General features: G+C 40.2%; 1 protein-coding gene across 1 annotated transcript; it reads right to left on the reverse strand.

Moving 5' to 3' along the window:
- Nucleotides 1-441: 441 nt before the first annotated feature.
- opa (odd paired) lies at nt 442-25862 on the reverse strand. The gene is made up of 3 exons (XM_064696423.1): nt 24521-25862; nt 1578-1747; nt 442-1447 (listed from the first exon to the last, which is right to left on the reverse strand). The coding sequence occupies exons 1-3, from the start codon at nt 25587-25589 to the stop codon at nt 674-676; spliced, it is 2013 nt and encodes a 670-aa protein (XP_064552493.1). The 5' UTR covers nt 25590-25862; the 3' UTR covers nt 442-673.
- Between the last annotated feature and the right edge of the window lie 1834 nt (nt 25863-27696).

Genomic DNA, 27696 nt, shown 5'->3' on the forward strand with positions numbered 1-27696 from the left:
TTTTTTTGTACTAGAAAGCTGGAGGAGCTGTTTTTAATTTACTTATTTTTTTTTTTTTTTTTGGTTGCATTTTGTGAGTTTAATGTGAGTGTGTAAAGCAGCTTGAAAAATTTGCTAATCTTAATAATTAAATAGTCAATAAGCTTAAGTAAGTTTTAATATAATATGTATATATGTATATTTATGTTATTTTACACATTTATGGTAATTAAAATTTATAATTTACAATCAATTTTTGTTTGTTCGCACCACTAAAACAAAAGCAACTACAAAACTAACATTTAAATAGCAAAAATTTTAGGCAATTTTTTTTTGTATATTATTTTAAAATACATAATAATAATAATTGGTTTTTAAAGTACTCTCAACTCGTTGATGAATTCTGTGTGTTTAGTTTAGGTTTAAATATAATAATTATTTTAGTTTTTGTTTTTCGTTTTCGTTTTTATTTTTGTTTTTGTTTATTTTTAACAGCAGTTTTTCAATTATCAGGTAAAAAGTTTAAAGTGCTTTCTTCAACTTTCAGAAATATTTGGTTTTCACATTGCGCGACAAGCGCCAGATTCTGCAGCCGCTGACAGCAGATCCAGTCGAGGGCTGGCGTTGTTGGATCCTCTGGCGGCGCGGCGGTTGCCGCTTGTGGCGGCTCCTCGGGCCACCAGTTCTCCCAATCTCAATATGCCGTCGCCGCGCCAGGATGCATCAGATGGTGATGATGATGGTGATGGCCAAAGTGATTCAATGGATTCATGGCCTCTGCACTGCCCGCCGGCGCGGCCGTATGATACCAATCGCTGGGCGGATGATGCTGCGCAGCCGGATGATAGAGCAAATGATGATTATGATGTCCAGTTACCGCCAGCATGGATGCCGATGCCGCCGAGCCCGGCGAGGCAGACGCCGATGCTGCCGCCGCCGCCGCCGCTGCTGCCGCTGAGCTGCCTGGCACCTGATGATGATGGTGATGATGATGATGCGACGGCGGTGGTCCCAATGGTGGTGGCAGATACGCGGAGGAGGCCATCAGCTGCAGCGCAGGCGAGGATTTCGAATCCGCATGCAGCGACTGATGTGGGCCCAGTTGCTGCTGCTGCTGCTGTTGTTGTTGCTGTTGTTGTTGTTGTTGTTGCTGCTGCTGTTGCTGCTGTTGTTGCTGCTGCAACAGGTGGGAGGCGCTGCTGCTGGCGGTGCTGCTGCTGCCGCTGCTGGAGGCGCCCAGATGCACGCTATGCAAGGGATTTGGCTCCGATTTAATTGAGTGCGGCGACGATTTAATGCCGCTGCCGCCGCTCAGGCTGCTGACGCCGCTGCTGCTGCCCGCGCTGCCATCCAGCCGCGTCGATGGCGGCGTCTGTGCACCGCCCGTCACAATGCTCGAGCTGGAGCTCTCCTCGCCTTCGCTGTCATAGCCGTGCGACGGTGACTTCTCGTCGATGTTGCCATGCACCTGGCGAGACACAAAAGAGAAAGAGAGGAAGAGAAAAAGAGCAAGAGAGAGATGCATTAGTTGGAGCTGACGACACGGCCAAATAGCTGAGTAGCTGAATCAGGATTTAATCCCTTTCAATTGTACTTACCTTCATGTGCTTGCGCAGCGAGGAGGGATGCGTGTAGGACTTATCACAGCCATTGATGCGACAGTTGTAGGGCTTGTCCGAGGTGTGCACATGCGAGTGCTTCTTGCGGTCCGAGGAGTTGGCAAAGCGGCGATCGCAGCCCTCGTGCTCGCACTTAAAAGGCTTCTCGCCTGAAAGTAGGCAAAGGAAAAAGGAAAATACGGAAAATCTTGGTAAGTTATTGTTGTTAAGTTTAAACAAAAGATATGCCCTGGGTCCCCCTCCCCTTCTCGAAGGCAATAAATGACATTATTTATGTGCCACGCATAAAATATAAATATATGCCCATAAAAGACGCCCATTTATGAACTCCAACTCGAAATCGAGCTCGAAACTCTGACTCAAACTCAATAGCAATACAATTTAATAAAGGTGGGAAAAAGGCGACGTCTGTCCAGCATTTTTATAGAGAAAAATCATATAAATTATGCGGGATCAAGGCATTGTTTGAAATCAAACAGCGGCGAGGGCCGCACACTCGCTCGATCCCGCGACCCCCGATCCCCGACCCACGACCCTGAAGCGTTCATGCAGGAAAAAGAAATGAAAACAGAAAACGGAAAAATTCACCTGTGCCGCGGCCGTCTGTTGTTGTCCTTTGTCGGGACATGTGAAAAACTAAACGGACCATGGGTCAAAATAAGTTGGAAACGAAAAAGGTCAAAAGGTTAACTATTATCTATTATATACAAGCATTAGAGCCATGTCCATAACACCTTTCCCAAGCAACAAACAATCCATGGCTAAACATTTAAAGATTGGGTGATATTTTATGGCTTATTACAAAATTATGTGTTAGCCCGGCCAAAGAGTTGCCGGCTAAAAGGAGTCATGTGTTTAAGATAAAATTTTTGGATTTAGCCTGAACCTAGTCATAAATAATAAAACATATTTTAAATGAGGGCTAACCCATAATTTGGCAAATATGTGCTACACTTGTGCTTGGATGTTTGTAGATAAAAAGGCTTATTACAGGCAGGCATTAAAATTAGTTCCTAGAACGTGATAAGCCCAAAGAAACGTGACTAAATTATAGTTATACAAAAGAAAAGTCTTTTTAATTGGAGTTATGTGTACGTAAATGAAGCTGTGGTGTTGTAAAATGCGTTCAGGTCTTTTCATTACTTTTCAGGACTTTTCAGAACTAAAAAAATTTGGCACAAATTAATTTAAAACGATTTTCTAGTGGCAAAATGTATATAATAGTTATTATTATTAAAGACAGTGTTGTAAACGGCGTAAAATGTCTTAAGTAAGCTCAAATACTAAACGAATCATTTATTGACTAACTGAACTACATTTCCTTAATAAAAAAGGTTAACATAGGAGTTTTTCTTTATATAAGTGTAATAACGGGAGTTTAATAGTTTATTTAGTAGAGTTTATTTAAGTGTTGTTCTTGTATATATAGTGTTGTAAAACACGAACACGGCTTCACACACTAAGCAAATATATTTAAAAAATGTTGTAGGTTGTAGATAAAACTTGGTAAAGTGCGACTGAACAACATTGACTCTAATAAAAATTTTTTATAGTAGGGAATGTATAACAAAGTGTTGTAAAGCACGTTACATGCTTTAAATATACTACTATATCAACAGAATTAATGATGATAACACACACTTATGTTTTTTTCTTATGCATTTTCTAAGCTGTTATCAAACTTAAAGCTATTTAGTGAGATCCATGAACTGCTCTTGTATCAAAACAAGCGCCCACACTGGATGCATCAGTTTCAATAAACGTGATGAAGACTGAGGGACTGAGAGAAAAGAGTGAGTGAGGGAGAGAGAGAGAGCAAGCACTTCGTGAACGAAAAGTTGAGTGAAATCCCATTTAGCATATGGCATTTATGTGCCAGCTAAGCGGCCATTATAAGCATCGCCTCATGACAATTGCAGCTAAGCGGCTCAGTCGGACGCAGACCCGGGCACAGACCCGGCCACAGATGCGGCTACAGAGCCCAACTGGCGACCCACACAGAAACCAAACAGACGATGACAATAATCGAACATTTTCACACCTTGAGCTTAAAGCGGACATAGTTATGGGCTATACCAGGGGAGTGTGTTTGATTTGGGGGAGTACCCGAGTGCCTGGGGAGCAAGGGGAGGAGGCTACACTGAAAAGCTGCATTATTATCTGTCCCTTTGGGGGCTTTGTGTGTGCGCCATATAAAAAGACATCCAGCGGTGCTCTTGGACAAGCTCAACAAGTTATAGTCAGACTTTTTTTACGAACTCTTGTTGTTGTTGTTGTTTTTGTTGTTGTCATTCTCATTGTTTATTGTTTGGCTGCCTGCCTTGTAATTTAATACTAATTTATGTGCTTTATTACGCGCATTTGCATAAACTTTGAGTTTGCTTCAAAACTCAAATCAAATGATATTTCAATGTGAATAACGTGTCGCATTATTAATTTATTTGTATTTACGGACATTTTCTATTAATTTGTCAAAACTTAAGAGCAATAAATATGCGTATTACCCGAACAATCAGTCCGAACTCCGACCGACTGGTTCAATTATTTTGACAGACAGCGCAGCCCACGACAAGAAATGATTGAGAAACAAGCGCAGCGAATGCCTTTCGATGCGATCCAAAAGGTCTACAAAACAGTTCAACATTTACCCATGGTACGGCTGGAGAGGGAGTGGAGTAGGGGCTAAAATGTCAAGTGTCGGCTTTACATGTGTATTTTTAAATGAGCGTAAAAGGCGCCTATTTTAAGGTTACAAATGGAATTTTAATTGAAGTTTGTAGCAGAAGTGCGTTTCTTATGAATTTGTTATCATTATTGTTTATTACGGTAAATAAAATTGGTATATTATATTAAACTAGCACTTGCTATTCAGACTAGTCTTGTGATTAGAACCAGCAACCTCTTTTTTCAACTGCCTGAATGACTGGATCGCTTGGCCAGCTCACAGCTTCAATGTATGGAATTTTATTATAAATAAAGGAATCTAGTGTTTAAATAGCGCTTAGATTATAAAGAAACAAAACACTAGAGTGAGGATTTGAACCAGCGACCTCCCTTTTCAATTGCCTGAATGACTGGGACGCTTGAACAGCCTGAAGAATGTAATTGTTATTCTTATGGAATATGTTGATCAAAAAATTAAACTAGTTTTTAAATAGCGGCCAGCTCGCAAGCCTGAGGATTAGAACCGGCAACCTTCCCAATCGCTAAAATAGTTCAATGTGTATTTATTTGCATTCTATCAGCACACACTTTTCTTTTGTAAAACAACGTATTATCTGTTCTAAAAATTTTCCATGCTATTTAAAAGGCTAATTACATAAATTTCGACAGGCAGCTGTCTTATTCGTAGTTCTTCCTTTTGTTTTCCCAGCTATCTCACGCTGTTTTTCCTACGCTTCTTATCAGTTCTATCAGCGCGGCTGCATCGCAGTTTTGTGCCTGTTTTTACGAGTCGCTTTATGTACTATGTATGCCATGGAGAGCATAACCCATATGGGCAGCTCCTGGTGCGCTTTGCGGTCGAAACTCAGCGGGGGGGAGGCCGAGCAGGAGTAGAGAGTAGTGCGCGACACGCGCCTGGCAGAAGAAAGGGGTTGGTGTATTTGCTAAAAAAACGCATAATTTTCACATTTCAAAAATAAAAAACGAGCATTTAAATATTTTATTGCTTTAAGTTTTGAGCTGGAAAGATGGGGGTGAAGAGTGTAAGGCAACCAAAATCGTAGCCCCATTTATAAAATGTCAATTTCAGAGCCAAAAGACATTTCCACACACTTTCAAAGGACGTCCGGGCCATGCAAATCCCATTTAGGCTGTGCGCATTGCCAAACTTATTTAAATATTTCAATAAAGTAAATCCCAAGCCTGTACATAAAAGAAGAGGAAGCAGCAGTAGCAGAAGCAGAAGAAGAAGCAGCAGCTGAACTTTGAAATAGGCCGCTTTAGAAATGTGTTTTGCATATTTTTCGGCGCCTACGCCCCCATTAACCGAGGCCCAAATTGTTAATTTCGTAGCGGAGCGAAAAGCGTTTAACGTGACGCCTGGCGCCTGGCGCCCGGTACGCGTGGAATTGGCACATGGCCTGTCATGGCGGCGATGTCCTCGTGTACAGCCGCGTTTTTATTTTCATTTTTTTCTCCCTTTTTTGGGGGTTGGTTCATTTTCGGGGGTTGGCATTGCTTTGTAATCTGTTTGTGGGTGGCTTTAGCCAAGAAATGTTCGACCCGGGGGTAAGTGTATAAATATATATATACATATATATATACATACATATATATATATTGTGTGTCTTATATAAAACGCTGGCTATGTGCACAAAAAGCATATCACATGTTTTTGGCTTTTATATAAACGCAAAGCTGCTGTCATTTGCAGACACTGTCGAGCGTTACGGCCGGGCTCGCAGCTCGGAACTCAGCTTCGGTACTATGTCTAGGTCTCTTCAATGTCTCACAGTATGTATGTGTGTGTGTGTGTGTGTGCGCGGGTGTGTGTGCTGTGTATGTTTTACTTTTGGGGCGTTGTTTTCAGCTCGATGAGGGGGTTTCGTGTTGGGCGTAGTCGTCGAGAGAAAAAAAAATAGTACAAAAATTGAATTTTGCTAAACGTCTCTTAAGTGCTTCGCCCAGGCTGGGGCGAAATGCCTACAATATGTTTTTCTTTGTTGTACAGCTATGAAAATATGCTACGATTTTGCGTATTGTTTGCTTTCAGCACATATTCACATTTCACGCTAAAGCTAAAGTTGAAATGTGAAAACTAAAGCAAAATCTGTTTTAGACTTTTTACATTTGCACTAAATTATATAAACAATGCTCACTTATGCAAGATGCACTGTAACGGGCCTAGCATTTCTGTTAAAAATAGCAGAAATAAATGCAAAACACAACAAATCTGTTTTTGACTTTTGCAATTTACTTGACACCAAAGAAATAACTATTCATAATCAAGCCAGTGAAGCTTGGCTAAAGGCCCCAATATTTGGCTGTTTAATTAAAAAATAAATTCAGAACAAAGTCCACCCACTTCTCCGAGCATTGAGGAAGCAACAAGCCTGGCTGACGCAGACTGTGCCTCATTTAACATACACCTGCCACTCCCCCTAGGCCCCTCAGGGCAGAGCAGGCGCAAATTAAGCATCATTGACAGTCGCTGATTAATTGCAACTGAAGCAGGTTTTTAATTTCCAGTCAGGCAGCCGCAACAAAAAAAAAAAAAATATAAATAAAAAGAGAGAAATGAAAATCGAATAAAACATATTTTCCGCAGCGACGCATATTAAATGCAACTGTCTGGCGCAGGCGAATTAATTAAAATGCCAAAAGCAGAGTCAGCTAACAGGGCTTTAACAGAGCGCTGTTAGCACTAACAGAGAGCCGGCGCATTAATTACGCTGTTGAATAATTGCAGCGGCAAATGGCAATGCACAGGGGAGTGGTAGATGGCAGAGACTGTAAGAGAGAGAGAGAGAGAGAGAGAGAGAGAGAGAGCGCGAGAGAGATAGCTGCGATAAGCGGCATCATCATTGCTCATGTGTCAACAACATGCAATGCGATATGATTATTATTATCTTACAATACAAAATAACAAAACAGCAGCTACTTTTTGCCTGCCTGACGCGTCCTGTTATCTCCCTACTTGTAGCTGTCTCTTTTGCGCTCACTCTGCTTCGCTCTCCGCCTCACTCACTCACTCTAGGTTGTTGACACTTTTTTTTTTTTGAAAAACCTCTGCTCTTTGTATTTGTTTTGTATATATACAGATATATTTTTTATTTTTTGTTTCGCTGTCGCTTCTTCTGTGCGTCTTTTGTTCCTTCTAAAGCCGGAAAAAGCCAAACCCCGATTTCCTGGTTTACATTTCAATGGGCAATTTTGCTTCCCCTAGTTTTGAATTGGGTTTTTCCTTTTTCCTTCGCCTTCCCATTTCTATTTTTTTGCGAGTGTCTCTGTTTTGGTTTTTAGCTAGGGGGCAGTGACTGCTGATGGAAATGGAATCAGGATGTTTTCCCTGGCCTGCCAAGCACCTGCTCATATATTGACTCACGTGGCAAGCCCAGCGTGATCTTGATGAGCAATTAGATGGAAGATGGGACTATGGATAGTTATTGAGATGAGAGATAGATAGCTCTGGGGTTCGAGTTATCGATAGAGACGTGTGCTAAGAAGTCGTTTAGGATTGAGACAAGATCTAAGTAAGTTATGAGCAGTGAATCCAGCTAACGAGTTTTATATATTGTCTAGTTTTGAGAAAATTCATCGAGTTCTAAAATTGTCTTTAGTTCTCATCTACTTCATTAATAATTAAATATTATTATAATACAAATCTGCAAAATTATAAACATAGCTGTATAGCTTTAACAAATATTTAATTTTAATTAGACTCTAGGCTTGCGAAGCTTTAACTTGTTGAGAATTACACGCGTAAAGCAGCGTAAGGAAACAAAGCTAGCATATCATAGTCTATCGTAAGATTGTGCTCTTCTTAAGCTCTTACATTTACCTATTTAAAATAACTCTTGAATTCTATTACTCATAACTGCATTCCATTTCAAAGCTAGTTTTGTTTTCCCACACAAGATAATTTTCCTCTCGAGTTCTCAATTTTCGTGATGAATATTTATAACATTTGCCTGCATTTGATGAGCAGAGCATATTAATGGCAGACATTGCCTCATTATTTATGCCTCATAATCATAATAATAAAATAATAATTTAAACGCAATGAATGCTGCTTGTCAACAGCCAAATACGCAGCCAAATCCTGCTGCCTGAGCCGGACACGCAGCATCATTATCATCTAAGCACATCATCATTATTATTATTCTCAACTCAGGCGCAGAGCAGAGTTTGCACCCCTAAAAAATAAAGTTACCTATACGCCTGGCCTGGCCTGGCCTCGAGTTGCTCGCCAGCTCTCCGGCTCTTTTGCGGCTCTATTGTTTGTTTGTTTGACAAAAACCGTTGAGTGAATTGCGCAATGTCTGTCATGATTTATGATTTCTGAATTTTCCCTACCCTGAATAATACCCATCGCTGGCTGACCCATCCTCGAGGTTAGCTGCTCCTCGCATCACATTTTCGCGTATATTTGTTTGCAGCTTTGCTCGCCGCCGCTGTCAAGTGATACGTTAATAATTGACATTGGGGTCAGTCGAGCCCGTCTTTGCCTGTGGTTTATTGTAGCCAAATAGACGTAAATGGGAACATTTATTTTGAATTTCTTTTTGTATTTTTTTTTTTTTTCGGAAACTGTGAAACAAAACAAATTTTACACTCGACTGAAGTTTTGGGTTTGAGTGCGGCACGAGCATTAATAGATCTTTGAGGGGAAAAGGTATCAACAGAGATTCTGAACAATACAACAAGTTGACAGTGCTTAATTACTGCGGCAGTGTGTGTTTCATTCTAAACGTTTCAAAGTTATTCATAGCAAAACAAGTTGGCAGCGCCATTTTTGCGAAATTTTCAACTTAAATCAGACACCCAATTCTTTCTTTTAAAACTTTTGTAGTGTGTGTTTTATTTCACTTGATTTTAAGTTTTTTTTAAGGTTAAATGCGCCGCATTTGTGTGCCTAAACTAGAAGTTAGTTCGGAATCTGATTTATTTTAATCATTTTCAATTTATTAAAATTGAGTGTTTCAGTCCACTCGTTTTAAAGTTTTCAATTGAAAAACAACTTGGCAGTGCCACAACGATGCTCTTTAAGGTTTCTTATAGAATTAAGATCCGTTTCTGACCAATCCTTTACTTAACCTTAATTTGTAATTACTCGAAGCTGCGCGTGTTCCAACGTTTCAAATATAAAATTTGCATGTAAAATTAATTTCTGATTTATCTATTACTATCTATCAACAAGTTGAACTGTTTCTACGATCTTTAGTGTTACATTCCATTCGTTTCAAAATAAGCAGGCGCATGTGCGGACTGCTTAGACGATTTTGTTGCAGTGAAATAATATCTAAGTAGATTTTCCAAGTGTTTCAGGCTCTTGAAAACAAGTACCAAGACCTGGCAAACCTCTTGAACAACAGTCTCGTGGCGCACCACATTGCGTATACACAATGCGATTGCTCATATGAGCCAGACAACTACAACGGGCTATTAGTAAAACAATGACAGGCAACAGCCTTGCTGAACACGACCAAACATGGGCCAGTTTGTCTGCTACGAGAGAGTTCCAATGTCTGTTATTTCTTTTTATTTCTTTTTGTTTTTAGTTTTTCAGCGAACAAATTTTCGACAAGCTTGCCAGGCGCAGAGAACGCCTTGTGCAGCTCTGGAGGTGTGCACACACAGATATCTAAATGCACATAAGTAGATATATATATATAAATATTTGTATATATATACATCAGATATATGCATACATTTGCCAACTTATTCACACATACCCAACTGCATTATGCATTCAAATTGCATTTGAGCTGGCTGCTAAACTTTAGCCTCCCCCTCGACTTAGGTGTAGACAGAGACTGGATGTCTGGCCGAGTACGACTTGTAGACATGTAAATGCGATATATTCACACACACACATGTATAAATATTTTTCATATATATATATATATATCTTATGTCTGCATCTGCGTCTGGCAACCTTGTGGCATGCGCAGCATAAAACATTTTGTGATTTGCCAGCAAATTTGTAGACATTAACATTAAAGAAATCGTTCAAGTTTAAAGGAGTTTTAACGTTTATGCGTGGAACTTATTATGAATTGGTTAAGTTCTTAGACACTTTTAAAGCTTTTTCGCTTGGTGTTATATTTTGACTGGTAAAGGTGTTTTTCATACAGCTTAAAATAAGTACGCACATTGAAGAAAATTCGAATATTTGGTTCAATGTTTAAAAAAAATTTCCAATTTTCCAACCTTGACAGATGAGTTCTTAAGATCCTGTCGTAGTGTTAACTCACATCAAGAGTAGGTTACCAATGTGAAAAATGCAGCCGCCTAGCTCTTAAGATCTGGGCTGTGCGTACATCATCAATTAGTCAGTCAATCAATCAGAAACAGATTTATTTATGATTTCTTTTCGGGTATTCTAGCTCAATACAGATAATTTTATTTACAGGACTATCAACTGACGTCTAAGCACATAATTTGATGCTTATCACGTGTTGATCGTGTAAACATTGTAAACCAACTTTAAGCAAGGGAGTGTTTAAGAAATGTTAAATACAACTTTCTAGCTCTTAAGGTTTGGGCTGTGCGTACATCATCAATCAGTCAGTCCTTCAATCCGCAACGCTTTCTTTTCGAGCATTCTATTTGATACAAATTACCTGGCGCTTTCTAGCTCTTAAGGTTTGGGCTGTGCGTACATCATCAATCAGTCAGTCCTTCAATCGGCAACGCTTTCTTTTCGAGCATTCTATTTGATAACAATTACCTGGCAATTAATGCAGCTTAGTTAAATATTACACGCTTATCACGATAATCGTTCATCGTGTAAACATTGTAAAAACGCTTAGTTTTGCGGTTTTTAGCATCTGGATATGCTAATTGATTAGCTGTGAGGCATGTTTGGCATATGCCAACATTTTGTTGCCTGCCTGCGACGCAAATATTACAAAACACACTCGCACATACACACACACTCGCACACACACACACACGCAAACTGCACTCGAATGACAAACGAAGCGTAGACAATAAGCAAAAGTAACACTAAGCCTATTGTCTGCGGCCCAAAGTGCATACAAACAAGGCGCGATAGAGAGACACCAGAGTGTCCCTTCGGCTGACAAAGACAAGACGCTCCTGGGCAGGATTAGCCCAGTTTGAATCCCGAGTTCAAGCACGCAGCTGATGCACTGAAAGCAAACACTCATGAATGAAGTTGGCAACAATTTCGCCGCACTACCTACACCCTACATTTTGCCTACTTACAAAAGTTGGCGGCGTCGGCGGCGGCTTCCGCACGGCACTCAAAGAGGTGTCGCTTTGTATGATCCCGTCGAGGACTTAGAGCAGTTCGATGGTTCCTTGTCTGAGACTCTTATATATCTTCTTCTTTTTATTTTACTTTTTTTTTTTAGCGCTCTTTAAGATTTTAATCTGCGTCTCTGTTGTCTTGTGAGCCGCTTGTTTGTTGTTGTTTCAGTTGCAGCCAAGTAGAAAATCTCTTTTTGGAGTGTGAGAAATTAAAATGTCATCGAGATTGTCATCATTGGTTATTTGATGTGACAACTGCTGAAAACTGTTGCTTCTCGGACCATTCTCAGCGCGTTATCTTCAAGCTGTTCAAGTTTAAATGTTGTCAATTTTAACAAGATTTGAGCTACAGATAAATATCAATGACATCAGCGATTCAATATTCTCGCCGAAGGAATACATATCAAAGTGTGCCAGCGAATTGGAAAGAAATTCATTTGAGGTATTTAGAAAGAGTTCAGTTGATTTGGTAGCTGAGATAAGCAAAGAAATGTTTGACTTTAACAAAATATGCCATGAAACGCGTGGAATGAAACAAATTTAAAGAGTTTGATTGAAGATTGCTAGCAGAATGTGAATTAGGCTTGATTACGATTTATCAGCGAGGGGAATGAAATATGTGCTGTGAAATGCATGGAATGAAAGAGAATGCTCTTTTTTAATGCTGTTATTTAAAGGAGGAACGAGTGGAATGAAACATAGTGATATTAATGCTGGTATTCTTTGTTTTGAAATGAATGGAATGGAATTTTTTATATTTATTGCGTCAGTTTTGGCATTCAAACCTGACATTTAGTCAATGCAATATTTCTCCTACTGCTTTATGAAACTTCACTTGGCAGATTATGCGATTCCAACTTGATACTGCCTGTTTAATGCTTCGAAACGAGTGGAATGAAACATCGTGCTATTTACCATGCAATTTTCACACCCTCACACTTGACATTTAGTCAATGAGGTAGTTGTGCTGTTGTTTTTAGCCCGTGAAACGTATGGAATGAAACAAACTGAGCGGCATATAAGATTCCAGCTTGCTACTGGTTTTCAGTTGCTTCGGAACGAATGGAATGAAACATAATGCTAAATGCCATAACATTTTGTCATTGCAATAGTTGCGCTGTTGTTTTTTAGGCCGTAAAACGTATGAAATGAAATTTTCACACACTCACACCTCTCGCCTCAGGTAGCCATCAAAATTGCCTAATGAACACATCAAAACAGCAACTAAAATTGCATTTATGTATAGTCCAGGAAAGAAAGAAGAAATCATTTAATAGGAAGCAAATTGGTCAACGCCCCAGAGAGAACCTATTGAAAGTATCCCATCACAACGCCCCACAAAGTGTTGCCTCAAATGGCTCTCGATCGACTTACAGTTGAGTTGCGCCCAAAAAAAAAAAACACACCGATTTTTGAAATTTGAGACGGCTGAGAAAAAAAAAAGAAGTAAATTGGCAGCTAAAGACCAGGGCCTGGGCCTGGGCCTGGGCCTGGGTCAGCAGCGCGTATCTGTCAGATACAAGTACTTTTTGCGGTAGCCGCAGCCACAGTCGAGCCGTCGGCAATGCGTCATCTGGCCAAATGGCCGCGTTGGCGGCTGTAATTTTAGCCAAAACTGGGGCCGGGCCCAGTGTCCGCCTGGCTGTCAAAGCATTCACAACATTTGACAGGCGCTTGTCAGCCAAGATTTGTGTTTTCTTTCCAATTTTTTGCTGTTTCTGTTCTATTTCAGCCTCTAATTGCATTGACAATGTTTTTACAATAAATTGCGCGCCAGTTAGCTGCAGCAGCATTTGGGTTAAAACAATCACAATTTATGCTTAAATAAACTTTCCGAGGCGTTCGTCTGTTACAAATTTGAAATGTCTGAGAAACTCGTGTGTGCAAACCGCAAAAGTTAAGCGGATTTGACAAGCGCGCTTATAGCTATATATATATAAATAAATGAATATACAAAAATATATACAAATATGTAGATATGCAAGATATACTCAGTTCAGCCTCTTGCATACGCTTGCTGAAGAGTTCTATGAATCTGTACGGCAATAATGTAATTTCTTTCAGAAAAATATTTGCCTATATTTATGCCTATATTTAAATTTCATTCAGTTTCTATGATTTGTTGATTGGTCTAAAAAGCGCTTACCTAGGTTATTTGCCTCTCATTTATTGTCTAAAAACATTCTAGCACTTTGGTAGTGCACATTTCTACATTTTTTGCTCTTGTTATCATATTTATTTCCAGATATATTATACATATTTTCATGAAGCTTCCCTAATTTGTTTGGCTTTTAAATGCTTAGAAATGCCATTTTTTGCTTAACTCTATTTTTAGACCCCATGCACAAATATTTCGTTATTATAACGACTGTTCCAGATATTCAGCTTAATAATTATAACACCTTTAAGAGCATACGCTGTTCAGCGCTTCGTGGCGTGATTCTTTTTATATTCTGCACCCATTGCAAATGGCTAAAGAGGGTATATTGGCTTTAAGCAAATGCATTAACCAGGCAGAAGGAGGTAGCTCCCACAAAGTGTATTTATTCTTGATTAGAATGAAGAGCTAAATCGATTTAGACTGGTTCGTCTGTGTGAACTCGGGAAAAACAAGAGCTAGAGACTTGAAATTTTCAATACAAATTTAGTGCATTGATTTTTAAAGCTAATTCAAAAGATATAGGTGCTAGATAAGAAAAGCTTGGTATATAGAATGTTTTAAAGTACACACCCTTGGTTACCCTATTTAAGCGTTTATAATTTCAAAAAGATCGGACTACAAGCACCGAAGCTTAACAAGAATACGCAGAGCAAAAGGGAAACCAAAAATGTTTCTAACCGCAGCTCGAAGCTGTGTTTAGGGTATTGCCTAGTCGGGAACTTCCCGCTAGAGCCCTCTTATTCGTTTTTTTTTGTTGCTTTTTGGGTCTGTTTAACATTTTTGCTTGCTGCATATGAATAATGATTTCATTTTTCCCATAAGCTAATTTATACAAGTGGATGTGGGGCATGTGGGGCCCTTGGCGCGATTTAGAGGATTAGTCAGGCTTGCTTTCATAATTCTCGAAAAGCGGAGCTCGCCGAGGCACTACCTGTGCGCTGTCGCAGTGTGTGTGTGTGTCGTTTCTGTGTGTGTGTCGTTTGTGTGTGTGCGTGTGTGTATCATCTGCATGCTTGGCATAAAAAATATGCAAGATGACAGTTTAATTTTATGGTTTGTCTGCTGCTGATCAGTTCTTTATGCGTTGAAATTTTATTTTTTTTTGCACGACTCAGTTGCCCTGGACTGGACACCCTACTGCCCCCTGTCCCTCCCCCTGCCATGCTGCCCGATGCTCCTGGAGTTTGGGGAATGCGCGGCTGGTACGTGGCTAACATTTGTTGTGCGTGCGTGTGTGTGTGTGTGTGTGTGTGTGTGTTTGGGGCATCTAAGGAATTTAATTAATTTGAGCGCAACTTCTATGACAAATGGGCGTGGCTAAGCGGCAGTTATGCCGAAAAGCGCGCTTAGCGTATGCTTAAAAATATTCCAAGTGTGTGCTAATAGTTGCCCGGGCAACAACAACAACAACCGCAACAACAACAACAACAACAACAAAGGGGCAACAACAATGGCTGCCAGCTAAAATAAGCCTCATTTATTAACTAGCTCTACGCTCGGCATGTCAAAATAAGCTGCTTAGCCACTGAACCATCATGCAGAGGGTGCCCAAGAGAGAGTGAAAAAGAGAGAGAGGGAGAGAGAGAGGTGGAGAGGGGGAGAGAGAGCGGGCGATATTATGCAACAACTTGAGAACAGAGCGCTTCATAACTATCATACAAAATGGCTACTTAGCTAATAGACCTGAGACCAAAAAAAGGGTTGTCAATGGGCCCTATAAAAGAAATTGTAAGCAAAATTTAACCCCTGCCGGTTAATATGCAGCTCTAAATGAAATTATAATGCCCAACACACACACACACACACACACACACGCACACACAATATATATCCATACATAAAATTGTTTTGACATTTTCAAAAAAGTGCGTAGCATAGTTCGCATTATGCCTAACAACCCCTGCCACACATATATAAAATAAAATAAAGTAAAGTAAAGTAGCTGCCCGCTAAGCGGAACGGCTGCGCATCCGAGAGAGGGTGAGCGGGCAGCAGGGGCAGCAGTTGGTGCTCTAAAAAGGGTGTTGCTAATTATAATGCATGCATTTGCTAGATTAATGAATATGCATAGATCGTTGGGTGCCATGATGACAATGGGAATAGGTTTATAGAGCCATTAGCTCTGCAAAATGGCAGGTATTGCACAAGGCGCTGACAAAATGGTCGACCAAGCAGCATCTTGTTAATGAGGAGTAACTAGGGTAAATAACTTCCATAGAATACAAATTAAATTATATACATAATATTACGCTAGAGCACAAAATACTGCTCGAAATATATTTAAATCATTACTGAGGAACAGAGAGTGAAACAAAAAACTAAAAAATTAACAAATTAGTAGATAATACAAAAAGTGAAAACTGATTGACAGATTGATGATGTACGCACAGCTCCAATCATAAGAGCTGAGAAGCTAATTCTTGTACAGAAGCTACATTTTCTGCTGAGGAATAGAGAAAGTGGAACAAAAAACTAAAAACTTATAGATTCGTTAATGCAATAAAAAGTAAAGACTGATTGACGGATTGATGATGTACCCACAACTCCAATCGTAAGAGCTGAGGAGCTAAATTGTTTACAAAACTTTTATCTTTCTTTTGTATTGATTAACAGAAAAAGTGGAACAAAAAAGTAAAAAATAATAGATTGATGGCTGTTTGTCGTGACTGATTGACTGTATGATGTGTGCACAGCTCCAGTCGTAAAAACTGCGAAGCTAATTTTTTACAGAAGTATTCTTTTGTACTCTGGAATAGAGAAAGTGGAACAAAAAACTAAAAGACTAATAACTAATAAATTGATAAAATAGTTTTCGTGACTTATTGACTGATTGATGACGTACGCACAGCCCCAATCTTAAGAGCTGAGAAGCAAATTTTTTTTAGAGAAGCTCTCTTTTCTGCTTTCAGATAGAGAAAATGAAGCTAAAAAACAAAAGATAAGTAGATAAATTAAAACGTATATCTGACTGATTGATTGATCGTAAGAGCTGAGAAACTATTCTGCTTATAAAAGCTTCCTTTTGTGTTTGTTTGGTTCCACCTGCTAGAAGGAAAATAGTTCTGTGAAACCATTTTTTATTTATCAATTGTTCGTGCTTAAAGATATTTTACAAATATATTTTGGTTAGTATGGAAAACTGGCTTAGTAATTCAAGAAAAAAGTGCTTTTAAAATTCTAAGTTTAGTATTAAGTATCTGAGAACTGAATCAAGCAAATATTATAACAAATTACAGCTAGAAATATGATGAGACAAGCTGATTAAAAGCTAAGGAAGTCAAATAAAGCAAAAAATAGAGGTAGAGTTAAAGATACAAATAATATTTAAATAAGAAACTCATCCAGCAATAATAAAAAGCTGGCAATTATATGAAAGGAAAGTTGCAAAGAGTTGTATATCAAGGCCGTAATCGAGATGTTTGAATGAACGTGATAAATCTTGCAGAATTATAACTGCAGTCAACTTTTTAGTTAGCTAGTTTGCCACTTCGAGAATTTTGCCGTCTACAGAGTCGACTGTCAAATGCTTGAACCACAAATAAAATTTATACACTTTTGAACATTTTAGCTGCATTTTGGGCAGTTGCCATAAATCTGCCGCTTCCAAAGGCGTTGTCATAAAAATTAAATATTTGAATAATTCAGACTCCCGCCCCTGTAGCTAATCGAGTGTCGTGTTCAAATTGTTCACGTTTGGCACATTTTTAATTGAGCGCAACGAATGCCAAACACGATGAGCTCTGCAGAGGGATAAACCGGGTTGCAGAAAAACAAGCCAAATGACGAATTTCAATGGCAACTTTCCGGCTAAAAATGCCTACGTCATTAGCCAAAAACGCTGTGGAAATTCACAGAGAGCGAGAGGGAGATAGGAGGAGAGAGAGTGGGAGAGTGGGAGAGAGATAGAAATGCTCGAGCGTAACTAATTGATTTTCAGAGTTCTAGAGAGAAACGTTCAAGTCAGCACGAGACGCTTCTGAGAGATCCTGCAGAGCACGCACAGTTCGTAGACCAAGGGGCAGTCTCTCTATATACATATGTGTGTGCGTGTGTTGTAGGTGGCAGGTAGTATGCCTGTGTGTGTGTGTGTAGCTAATCAGTCCCCGAGGCACAGCGCAGGTTTTTGTGCCTTCGCATTGTTCAACCAAAACAAATTCTGAGAACTTGAAACAGCAAACAGTCAACATTTTATGCGCAAATATAAAAAGTTATTTTCGACAGTCTCCGTTTGTGTGTGTCCGTTTGTCGCACTGTTTGTGCCTTGTTTGTTTGAAAATCGTTGAACCCGGCAATAAAGTCATCAATCATTGACATTTGCAGCGTTTTTGATATCTTGTCTCGCATTTGAAAAATTATGTGCCTGGCGCCGAGCCGAGGCGAACAGCAAAAAACGCCTTAACAGCGCGCTGTTAACTAACAGTCGAACGCGCTGTTACAACGCTGTTAGCTAAAACAAATTAGAGTGTGAGTCTGCTTGACTCGGAGTTACCCCTTAACTCTGCTTCTTCTTCATCTCCTTACGCCACATTATATCTTGAGTTCTCATCTTGCTACTTATATAAGAACCTATGTATATACTAAAGTTCGTGTATCGCTTTTGAAGTCTCTTGCAACATGCTCAGCCAATGAAAGCTTAATATCGATACATACCGATTGTTTAGGAATATGGTTGGGTATCGATTACCGATAACGCGTTAGAATAGAACTATGGGTACCATAGAAGTACTTTCATTTTATTGATGTATTCAGCTCATATGGTCGCTGAGATCGAGACGCTTTTAGACAGCCGAACAGACAATGAGATATAGCAAGATCGGCTCGACTGTTAACAGTTTATAAAAATGTATACTATATAGGTGCTCAGATGTCTTTTTTCTGCTTTTAACATTGATTAAAAGCTGAAGTATTTCCCCATCAATGGGTGGGCAAATGAAATACAGCGGAACAAGGCGAAGTGCATGAAATGTTTTTGTTGTTGTTGCTTTTTTGCGAGCCACAACGAGAGTTCATAAAAGAGCCATTAAAAAAGCACTTGAGCTCAATTAAATCGAGTGGCGGAATCAGGAAGCAGCAGCTAATCAACGTTTACAAGGGTCCACAGCCAGCGGCAAGGACATTGTTAAATGCACAACAACAAGGAGCTGCTGCACTTGCCCAGGAGGTGGAGTCTAGCTATGGCAAGGGGTGTTGCGGGGCAGTCAACATAAACATAATGAGCTTGGCTGGCAGCATCAACTGCAAAACTAACCACAAAGTTGTTGGCCATTCGGGGCCAGCTGCCGACGTTGTAGGTGTTAATGAATAAAGTTGTTGTTTGTGGTGTAGCAGCCGCAGGAGTGCAGCAAAAAAAAAATAAATAAAACGCTCGGACAGAGCAAGCGAGAGAGTGAGAGCGGGAGAGAGAGAGAGAGAGAGAGAGGTACAGAGTGAGCCATGTAAAAACCGCACACTGTGATAAACGCCATTCATGTAGCTCCAACTCTACACACACACACACACACACACACATACACACATACACACAAACACGCATACAGACGCAAAGCTGTTGGGCAAGGTGTCAACTGGCGGGCAGAGCAATAACAAAGCAGACAAACGTTGATTGTTTTGGCTGCTCTTTCTTGTTGTTGTTGTTCTTGTTGTTGTTGCTGACTGAGAGCACATAGAATGCAGACGGCGGGCAAATGACAAGTGCAAAGTTAACAGTGAGAAGCCGCAGAAGTGAAGAGCGCAGACGAGGATGTGAAGATGTGCATAGTTAGTGATGGGCAAAGCAAATATCGAGAGAGGTGCAGTAAGTGCAAAGAGAGCAGTTCGAAGAGATGACATAAAGAGAAGTAAAGATTGCACTTTTATGGGAAGATGCTAGCGATAGTCAGCAGTTGCAAATCAATAGGCAGCAGAGCTGCCAAAAAACCTAAAAGTCTATGAAGAGTGTATAAAATGTAAAGATAAAATGCGAGCGTTGTTAGCGATTGGCATAAGCTTCAATTCAATTTTTAAAGGTTAAGACTAAAGGGGGAAGAGCTGCGTAGAGTTGACAAAAGTGCTTAAAAGGACAGTTTCAATTCCTGAAATCTAGTTACTCAAATCAAGTTGAGAAAGTCCTATTTCCTATCGAGACAACTTTTACGTTTATTTCAAGAATGTTGAATGTCATTTTTCAAATAGTTTTCTGCAGTGCTGCCAGCTTGTTTTGCAGCCAAAGCTACGCGTGACATGCAAAATAAAAAAAAACGTTAATCGCTGTTTTCGCTGCGCATAAAATCTGTTAACTTGTAACCATAGAAAACTAATAAACTTGACGCTCAAACACAATTTATCATGACTGCAAAACAGACACAGACCTATGAACTATTCCATAGCTAAAAGATAATAAACAGATTTAAAAATAATAACTAAGGGCCAGCGCTTAATGAAAATATTTTAATGCAATTTATAAAAGTATCTACGCATATTTACGCTTATGCCACAAAAGCCGCCGAAAATATGAAATAAAAAAGTTTTTATACTCTCGCGGCGGGTATTTCAATGCTGTTGTGAATTGTGTAACGCATTGCAGGAAACATCTGTTAGTCCATAAGACATACACATACATATATGCTAAATCAGTTAATACTAAATATAAAGCTTTTATAGGAACAGTTGGTCGAACTTGTAGGCTTTTACGAAAATAAATGTACCGCAAATCTGCTAAACATACATTAGCAAGGGTATTAAATCTTCGACACTCCGAAAAAGCAAAAACTGATCTCTTTTTGTTAAAGCTTACGCAGTTAAGGTGCGGGAAGTGTCGGGGCAAGCGAAAGCTAAAATTAAAGCAAACAAACTGTGTAAAATATGCCAAGCAATATAAACGCCATTTTGTGGATGGCCTGTGCGTACGTGTTGTAGCTGTTGTTGCTGTTGTCGTTGCTTTTGGCTGTCTAGCTGCCTGCCTGGCTGCCTACCCTAGGCCGTAATCTCTGCTTTCTATGTGTGTGTGTGTGTTTTTTGTGTTTGTTTGTATGCAGAGCGCGCTTTTAATAAACGAAGGCTGTGTTAAGGCCAAACAAGGATAATACAACGCCCACTCTCTCTCTCTTGTGTTCTCGCTCTCTCTCTCTCGCTCCGTTATGTTATTACGGCTGTTTGTTCTTGTTGCTTTGGCTTTCATTTTGGCGCAAGCTTTGTTTTTGTTGCTGCTGCTGCAGCTGTTGTTTTTGCATTTTCTTTATTGTTGTTTTTTTTTTGATGCCTTTTGTGTTTGGTTTATTAAAACGAGTGGCGCAATTTTAAAGCAATTATATTTTGGTTCGACACTCGGCTAACATGCGCTGCGCTCGCACCCGGTTGTGTTCTTCGCTAAAAACAATGCAATAAGTGTTTTTAATGGCTTGTTTAATTGTTTTTAATTGCCCGCTAGAGACACTAAAACTTTGCTGTTTATAATGAGCTGAGCACGCGGCGCATGCTGCCATCCGAGCTACACTTAGAGAAAAAACGCAAGAACTTTTAATGCCCAGATCAAGTGCAAACATTGTTAGAAGCCATTTTTTATGCCTGCTTCAAAAAACTTAAAATTTTATTACCTACTACATTTACAACATTCCAAAATGAGTCCATTAATATGGCTTAGCTAGAGTCACATAGCTTGTGAGTTTTATTCAACAGAATAAACAGATAAATAAATAAAAGCTGAGATAAAAAACATGCAAAACATTTTGAATAAAAATAAAATAAATGTTTATCCAAAGTGTTGACGTTGATCGCACAAAAAAAAAGATCAAACAAAAAGAAGTAATGAAATAAAAAAGCATGCGAAAAAAATATTGAACACATTAATTTTGTGCGACCCAAAGAAATGTTGGCATAAAAAGGCGCTTTTAGAAATAAATAAAATTAGCTAGAATGGAGCAGAGAAGAGCGTAAAACTCTGCCGCGCTGGCAGAAGCCAGACAAGCCATTTTTTTTTGTGTTAGTTGCTAATCAGAATTAAGACTTTTGTATTTTAAGGTTTACTCGAAAATAAACCCAGCAATAGTATACACTCTTACCCCCCCTGCCCACCCCACGCACAAATGAATATTCAAAAATTTAATGAGCTTGAAATTTATACACAATTGAAATACAAATCATTTGTGTGTGTTTTTTTCTTCTTCATTTTTTTGTATTTATCGAACAGACAAATTTCTTTTGCACACTCATCGAAAGGTAATTAAAATGTTTGATTCGATTTTGAGGCCAAAAGACGCCATATTCGAAACCCTTGAGTGACGCACAAGCATTGGGCGTATACGAACTTTTCTAGGCTCTTTTTTTTTTGATTATAATTTTGACTAATTTCTGAGATGATGCAGCAAAAATGTAATATTGTGTACATGATTGGCTGAGATTCTTTTTTTTGATGGGGTTTCTTTTTGAAGTAGGCCGACGGCAGAGACACAACTTCATTAGAGTTTTGGATGTGGCTGATGCGACCTTTAACCCCGGCCTGGCACTTGACTTGATGTCTCTCTCTCCATCTCTGACTAGCTCCCTCTCTCTCTCTCTCACTCTGTCTCTTTATAAATCAAAATTCAATCAGCAACGTTTTTGGTTTTTGTGTTAACTTTTCTTTGGTTTGGTTGTTTGTTTTTATTACATTGACACACACTTGAGCATGTGCATGTGTGTGTGTGTGCGAGTGTGTGTTGACACGTGTCAAAACTTCCGCCTGTAATCGCACGGAAATACTTCTAGCCACTTCGTGCCCTGCACTCCAATCGAAACTGGGGTAAAATCACAAAAATCAGCGCAATTCACACACAAAGCGGGCGCGATGCTTGGGTGTGCGCTGTGTGTGTGTCGTGTGTGCCTGGGTGTGTGTAAATATTTTGGGTAGACGCCATGCTACATTAAACTTTTGATTTAGTTTATGCAAAAGCGTTGATTTGTGCGCCATTTATTTACGAGAGAGCACACCAAAAGTCGTTGAGCTGCCAAAATGATATGTGGGCTGCTCCTCGGCTCGAACAATTGTTACACTTAGATGGCTCGATAAGCGCGTGTCGAAGAGATAGAGATAGAGACAGAGATAGGACAAGGGAAAAAATCAGACAAGATTTATGTAAAATTATACAAAAGTGTTGTCTCTTTAATTTTGCAAATAGGCAACACATAAAAGTTAAAGAATAAATGAAGAGTTCGTATTTGGATGTGGGTTAAGAAGTGTTGCCGATTTTAGATAGGGACACGCTGGAAAAGCGCTTATAACACGAGTAAAAACCAACTTAACTAACTAATAGAACATTATGTTGAACAATTCGAACATTAAGTTGTACAGAATACGAGCACCGCATTTAGAAGTCTATTAACTATTTTAATTTGTGCTACAAAATGCAAATTAATAACTTGTATCTTTGTTTACGAATAGATACAGTAAAGACTCGCGAAAGCGACTTTAATATTCACTTATTTTCAATTACACATAGTTAAATTTGCTTAAGGAATCAAGCCAAGCTTTATACTCTAGCCTAGGGTTTGAACCAGCAATCTCTTTTTGATGCGTCAGCTAAGTTAATTCTTCGATTTTTTTCGATTACATACGTGTTATTGGAATACACTTTGATATTGGAATATGCTATATAAAATGTAATAATAGCTTAAAAGATGTTCGAAAGTTCTAAATTTAGATGTGTATAAAAAGAAAAAAGGTGAAAAGTGGAAGCAGCAGTAAAATAAAAAGTACTTCTTGAAAAAGAGGATATAGTTTTGTAAAATAAGGATTATATATTTAAGAATCTCCAAATATTGTAAGATCTAATGCAAAACCCTAAGTATCACAATTAATCATAAAAACTGTATGTATATAAAATGACAGTCCATAGCTTGCGAGCGGATTCAGGAATATCATTAATATATAGCTTACAACATTTTACACACGTGTCTAGACTGTCTATAATGAAAGCCTTTTTCTTCAGTTTAAAACTCTTGAAGAAGACCTTCAAATGTGTTTCATTATTTGGAATTTCTAAATGGAATATCCTCAACATATTTCAAAAATACTTTCTTTCTTTATTTTGAAATAATGCCTCCAAGAATTGTGAAATTCTTATATATTTTAAAAAAACATTTAAAAAATATCTGATATTTTAATTCGTTGTTTTGAAATAATGCCTCTAATGTATTAAGAAATTCTTCAGAAGAATATCTTGAATATATTTTTAAAACAACTTTTACACAACCTTCTTTCATTATTTCAAAAAAGAATGCCTCTAGAAATTATGAAATTCTTTAGAGCAATATCTCAAATATACTTTAAAAATATTGTTCATTCAATTTTCTTTCATTATTTTGAAAGAATACCCGTAATGTATTGTGAAATTCCTTAAAGGAATATCCCTACTGTATTGTTTTCTGTGTTGTATATCTTGTAAATATTTTTAAAATTCCGCAATGTTTCAGTACAAAGTCTTATGTGTTCTCTTAACTCTTTTGAGAACTGGCTAAGAACAGTTGTGATTATCCGAATGCCACAGTTGGTGGAAGTCAACGGATAGAGCACAGATCCGCTGGCTAATCCGTTGAAAAGTCGAAGTCAAGCCCCGCGGGGACTTATCGGCGCACGGCGAGGGCACGAGTTTGTGGGAAGCAAAAATATTGTCGAGGATTTGCGCGAAAGGCTTAGCCCTGCGAACAGGTGGTGATCGTAAAAGGGACCGAGGGACAGGTAAGCAGGGGGCGTATGCGTTGTCTGGGATTTGCCCGGACGGTTAAGCCCGTGACAGGAAGACAACAGGCATGTGATGGGACTGGTAACTGATAACTATGACTGTTAACTGCGACTGGTAACACTTACCCGTGTGGGTGCGCTTGTGTATCTTGAGATTCTCGCTGCGGGCGAAGACCTTGCCGCAGCCGGGATGGGGGCAGGCGAAGGGCTTCTCCCCGGTGTGGACGCGTATGTGATTGACCAGCTTGTATTTGGCCTTGAAGGGCCGCCCGTTGCGCGAGCAGCCAATCCAGAAGCAGGCGTGCGTGGTGCACTCCGGCCCGCCCACATGCTCCACGGTCAGATGTGTGACAATTTCGTGCATTGAGTGAAAGATCTTGTTGCATGTCTTGCGGCCCTGCGACGACTGCGCCGACTGCTGCTGCTGGCCCAGGCCCGGCTGATCGGGATCTATCCAGAGGCATTGCATCTCCTGCTTAACGCTGGATGCCGCCGATGCCGGCTGATGTCGCATATAGCGCAGAAATGCGCCCGCCCCCGCCGGATGCATCGCGGACATCGCATGATGCGGATGGGCATGGGCGTGGACATGGGCGGCGGCGGCATGATGATGGGCCGCATGCACCGCCGACGGGAAATTGCCATGATGATGATGATGCTGGGCATACGGATGCGTTGCATAGTCCGCCATCCGCATCTGATGCTGATGATGATGATGCGCCGCGGCACTGTGAAACGGATGCTGCCCAAACCCGCTGCTCAGCTCCGCCGCGGCCGCCTGTGCCGGGAAGCTGGAGAACAGCATCGGATCCGCGCCGCTTGCACTGGGCGCCGCCACAGCTGCCGCAGCAGCGGCACCAGCATAATCCGTGGCATCACCGCGTCGACCCAGCAGAAAGTCACGCGAAGCATAGCTATTGAAATGGCCATAGCCCGAGTTCTGATACGCGGCTGCCGCGGCCAAAGATGTGGCATCGCCCTCTAGTTGTTGCTGCTGCTGTTGTTGCTGTTGTTGTTGTTGTTGCTGCTGTTGTTGCTGCTGCTGTTGCTGCTGCTGCTGTTGTTGCTGCTGCTGCTGTTGTTGCTGCTGTTGCAACTCGATCTGCTGATTGTTGCTGTTGCCATTCGGCGACATGCGCAGCCCATAGCTGGCCAAATGATGCTGCGCGGGCTCTATAAATGCGTTCATCATCATTTTTCGGCGCACGACAAGTTTTCAATTGGCTCAAGTTTTGTTTCACGCTTTCGTTTGTGGCTCAAGCGCCCATCACACACACATATACACACACACAATGCACACTAAGCCCAGCTTTTTATATATGTATATATATTTTATATGTATTTAGCGCTTCAGCTTCTCGTATATTTCGTATTTATTGGTAGCACAAAACGCGCGCGCGTTTTCTATGTTATTTTTTCTGCTTTCGCGCGATTTTTCGTTCAGCGTCTAAACGTCACAAGATTCACAGCAGGACTGAATTGTAACGCAGTGCTCAGAGTTCCATCGCGAACTGAATTTCCACTCAGCGTGTGTGCGCACATTGGGCTGTGCCCAAAAAAAAACAGGCTACACGCACACACACACACACAGGCACAGGCATACACGGGAGCAACCACCAATCGTAGGCGTGTCCAGGCATGCCGCAGAGCAGCGTAAGTGAGCGAGCGAGAGAGAGAGAGAGAGAGAAAACGAGCGCGCACAGTAACATGGTGTGGTGAGTTTATGTGCTTGCCTAACATGAGGCAGGTGAGTTTGCTGTTAAGCGCGACTGGTTTGCCTGGGCATATAAGAGAGGCTTATTGTTGGTAATTAATAATATATAATAGCATAATAATAAACTAAACTAAACTGTTGCTTGTACATTTATATTAAAAGTTGTATTTATTTTCGAATATGCACATATTAATTCGGTTTAAGCAATTTTACTGCAGATTAGCTAACTTTATATACACAGCTGCCTTACAGACTGTAACAGCAATGCTTCGACTGACTTATCATCCGATTATAAATTCAGCTTAACGTCTTTTGCTTCAGATCAGTTTTAAAAGCGATCCTCTTATCAGACTGTTAAGCCCAGAGAGACTTCTGTTAGTTAACAGCAAGGCTTTGGCTGTCTCGCTCGCTCTCTGTCTCTCTCTCAATTTCTTTCCCTGTGAGCGCAGTTGCCGTGGTGTATTGGTGAGCTGCCGACGCCACGCAAGTGCAAGCGCATGGCATATACAAAATGGCTGCGTTGCTCGCGCAGCTTCGTGTGTTAGAGCAGCACAGCTAGCTGTGCAGCTTGGGCAGCAGCTCCAATTGGAATTGTTTAGCATGTAGCCATTGCACTCGCACACACAACCGGTTTTAGCCGCAATACTTAACACCCACCGCACGTGTGGGTGGACAGGCGGGTGAGTGGCGCTTGGGGCGTGGCGTGACATGCGCCCAATGCACGCCGCTTGTCATTGGCCATGCGGCCAGCAGCCAATCGAACGAGTCGCTGTATGCAACTAGCATGTGAAACTTTGCAAATTGCATTAATTGCACGCTTATTTATCACACATATTTCATACATGTCGACGGCCATTTTGTTTTCGCTTAGCTTTTAGCTGGCTTATGTTCAGCATCTTTGGCGCCATGTCAGGTTGCAGCTGATAATTACGTGAACGCTGTTTATTTTATTGATTTTAATGATTTTAGCCACATTTCTGTTCGAAGGCATTTGTTTATTTAATTGGAAATGAAAAACCATTTTTCGCTGTTGCGCAATGAAGACATCAATTTTCATTAGACGCCGCAACGCCACGATTTGTTGTTACTTAATTTATGGAATTTTAAATAAGCTTCTAATCTATGATCATGAGATCGCGCATTTTTTTTCTTTTTTGCCTTTTCACGCTGCCAATTCTGAAATGCCTTTTCGCTTAGCCAAGTGGTTCAACTAATTGGCTGCCGTTAATGATGCCCGTTGTTAGCGATTATTTAATTGATTTTCTTTATTTTTAGCTTTACCGAAGGCCCTTTCTCTGTTGGGAGAGCTGTTAAAAATATATTGAAGAGTTTTGCAATTTTTCTTAGTTTATTTGCTCTGCATTTCTCGCAGATCATTGCTATTCCAGAGCTGTTCTGGCCACTGCTGCCTTTGCAATTAAAAGTCGCGCAAATTGTGACATTAAATGTCATTGGGCAATGGCCATCAAAGTAGCCAAACGATGCGGCTATTAAAACGTCAAAACAAACGGCGCTGAATGGCAGCCGTTGCCCGTTTTGGGTCTGGGCAAAACCATAAAAAAAACAGCAGCAACAAAAAAGAAAAAGA

The sequence above is a fragment of the Drosophila montana genome, unplaced genomic scaffold, assembly GCF_035044405.1.
Source record: "Drosophila montana isolate Dmon_TW-CO22-7 unplaced genomic scaffold, ASM3504440v1 contig_1505_1, whole genome shotgun sequence".
NCBI classification, from domain to species: domain Eukaryota; kingdom Metazoa; phylum Arthropoda; class Insecta; order Diptera; family Drosophilidae; genus Drosophila; species Drosophila montana.